The sequence below is a fragment of the Melanostigma gelatinosum genome (assembly GCF_949748355.1).
Source record: "Melanostigma gelatinosum genome assembly, chromosome: 10".
Classification (NCBI taxonomy): domain Eukaryota; kingdom Metazoa; phylum Chordata; class Actinopteri; order Perciformes; family Zoarcidae; genus Melanostigma; species Melanostigma gelatinosum.
This window is the reverse complement of record NC_136643.1, coordinates 4528874-4531360: the sequence shown is the minus strand read 5'-3', so window position 1 is coordinate 4531360 and position 2487 is coordinate 4528874. Positions and strand designations below refer to the sequence as shown.

The following is a 2487-nucleotide window of genomic DNA, read 5'->3' as shown; positions in this document are numbered from 1 at the left end:
GACCGGACCCTCCTATTCGTGTGCAGCTGGACCCTTTCAATATTTACACTTGAAATGATAATGACATTGTGTGTGCAGCTGGACCATTTGCATCCGCGTGGCATGCGAATGAATTTGTGTGACAAAAAAACGGATAGTTGGGCACGGATTCCTCCTACAGTGTTCACATGCAACTATATGTGGAGGTTTTTCTGCTTGTGTGAGTTAATAACAGGGCGAAGATGAATAGAAAATAGATTTGATGTGATGGAGCAAAGTCGGAGCCATGGGAAGTTCGTGGCACCGGATTTCGTAAGTCAAAACTGTGACAGATGTTGTTGCGCTGGCAGCTTCAGTGGGCTGGCGTTCCCTGCACGGCATCTCCCTTTGAGACTGACTCTTTGTTGAAACGGTCGAAATGGGGATGAATGCCATGTCGGCTCTGTACTACACTTTGTGCAGATGTCAAGAAGAACACAGGATGATTGGCAAAGGGTGCTGAGAATAGCAGAGTACAAGATTTTATTTCACCTGAACAGGTTTTTTTCACAAACACAACTACCGAGCAAGCAGATACACTTACAGTCATGGCAGTGATAGAACAGGGATGCATGAGAGGCTGTTGGATGATACAAGACTTGGCCAACACATGTGATCAAGCAAAGAAGTTACAATGACACTGAATACGAATTGCTGCTTCTTGGATGCCGCTCAACTCACACAGCACTGAGTCAGACATGACTGAGACGTTCATATGCAGTTCTATGAGGTGGCGATGATGGTGTTTTTGTTGAGGTGTTTTCCACGCTGTATGGGACTTGGAAATGGCGTCCAAATTCGATTTCCACTGGTTTGTGTGGATTCTAGTGGCATTTTGTGTCTCTGGTTTTAAGAAAACAAAAACAAACCAGAGCATTATTCTTAGAATAAAGGAGCAATGAGTTGCAGTCACTCGATATTCACCACAGCAGACGCAATACTATCAAAAAGACATTCCCCTCTAGATTATGAAATGTCTATTTACATCAACCTCGACCTGCTGGTTAATCCCGACAGAAGACATATTCAGTGTAGCTCGTCCAGATTTTGTCCTCGTTCGGGTCATTGCTGGTGTAGGCGCAGGTGCCCGTGGAGCTGCAGGCCACCATGTGGAAGCCCATCTCTGTCAGCTTGTCAAACGCCTGCTCTAGAAAATTATACTTGAGATAGTACCGGGACGTGTATCTCTCCGGGGGCCTGTCCGGGTCCCTGCTCTCGTTCAGCGTGTCCCCGAACACTTCCTTGGCCAGGGCCGTCTTCCCGCATACCGTGATGCGCGCCACCCTCCGGAATTTGGCGTCGGTCTGGATGTCTCTGCCGATGGTGTACGAGCCGCGGTATCCTATCGTGATGTAGCCCGACTTCCTGGAGTCCAGCGACGGGGAGCGCATGGCCCCGCCGACCGACACCGCGCGCAAAGTCTCCGCGCCGCCGGAGGGACCGCACTGCTGCTGCGCGCCTTCCTCCGTGTCGCTCTGGCCGATCTCCTCGCTGATCGAGTTGTCCTTGCTCACGCGGGGGCTGAGTTGCTTGGTGAGGTCCCGCAGCTGGAAGAAGTCGGCCTCCCTCTGCAGACGACTTTTCTCCGGGAAGTAGTCCGGCAGGACCAAGTTCAGGTCTCGGAGATAGTCTAGGATGTAGCGGAACAAGAACCCGTCCCTGTCCAAGAAGAAGCGCCCTTTGCTGTCCCTCGCCAACTCCTTGGGGGACTTCTTGCTGAACATGTTCCACAGCAGCGAGTCCGGGACGGCGATGAGAGTTTTGTGCCTGGTGACGTACACCTGTCCACCGACGTTCAGCTCGATGATCTCCGGGTACGGGGAGCCGGAGTCACCGCAGTTGGACACTCCGTGCACCGTGTCGGCCAGTGCCATCTTCTCTGAGCCGCTGCACTGATGTGAGGGGGTCAGTGGAAACACTGAGCAGCCAGGTGGCAGCGGCTTGTTTATGAAGCTTTTGCTTTGCCACGTGCGTGAGTGCGCGTGCGCGATGCGGGGTTCGAGCGTAAAATTAGCATTTAACTATAACGTGTCTTTGCCCAAAACGTATAGGCAAGCGGTCAGAGCGCGTGCAGCTCCCTCTTTCTCATTCTTTGTGTGCGTGTGTGTGTGTGTGAGTGAGTGAGTGAGTGAGTGAGAGAGAGAGAGAGAGAGAGAGAGCAAACCCATGCCAGCATCACTTGAAGCACCCACATCTGATTATGTGTCATTTGTTGTTTGTTTGTCATAAATATACATGCAGCCCACCTCCTGATGATTATTTAATTCATGAAATAAATCACTTTTTTTTGTCATTCTTTACAAATCATGTGATCACTCAGAACAAGAAACCGTGCAGATGGCCTGAGCTTTTCCAGCGGTGAAATCAAGAAATGGTTAGAAAATATGGAAAGAGTGACACCCATTGCAACTCTGATGGAAATGCAGCCTTCTCAAGAAACGCGCGCACGCACGCACGCACGCACGCACA

The 2487-nt window shown here is 50.7% G+C and overlaps 1 protein-coding gene across 1 annotated transcript; it reads right to left on the bottom strand.

Annotated features, from left to right (window-relative positions):
- Positions 1-495: 495 nt before the first annotated feature.
- Positions 496-1910, bottom strand: kctd12.1 (potassium channel tetramerisation domain containing 12.1). Its single transcript, XM_079276780.1, has one exon. The coding sequence runs from the start codon at positions 1890-1892 to the stop codon at positions 1023-1025; it is 870 nt and encodes a 289-aa protein (XP_079132906.1). The 5' UTR covers positions 1893-1910; the 3' UTR covers positions 496-1022.
- Positions 1911-2487: the final 577 nt, after the last annotated feature.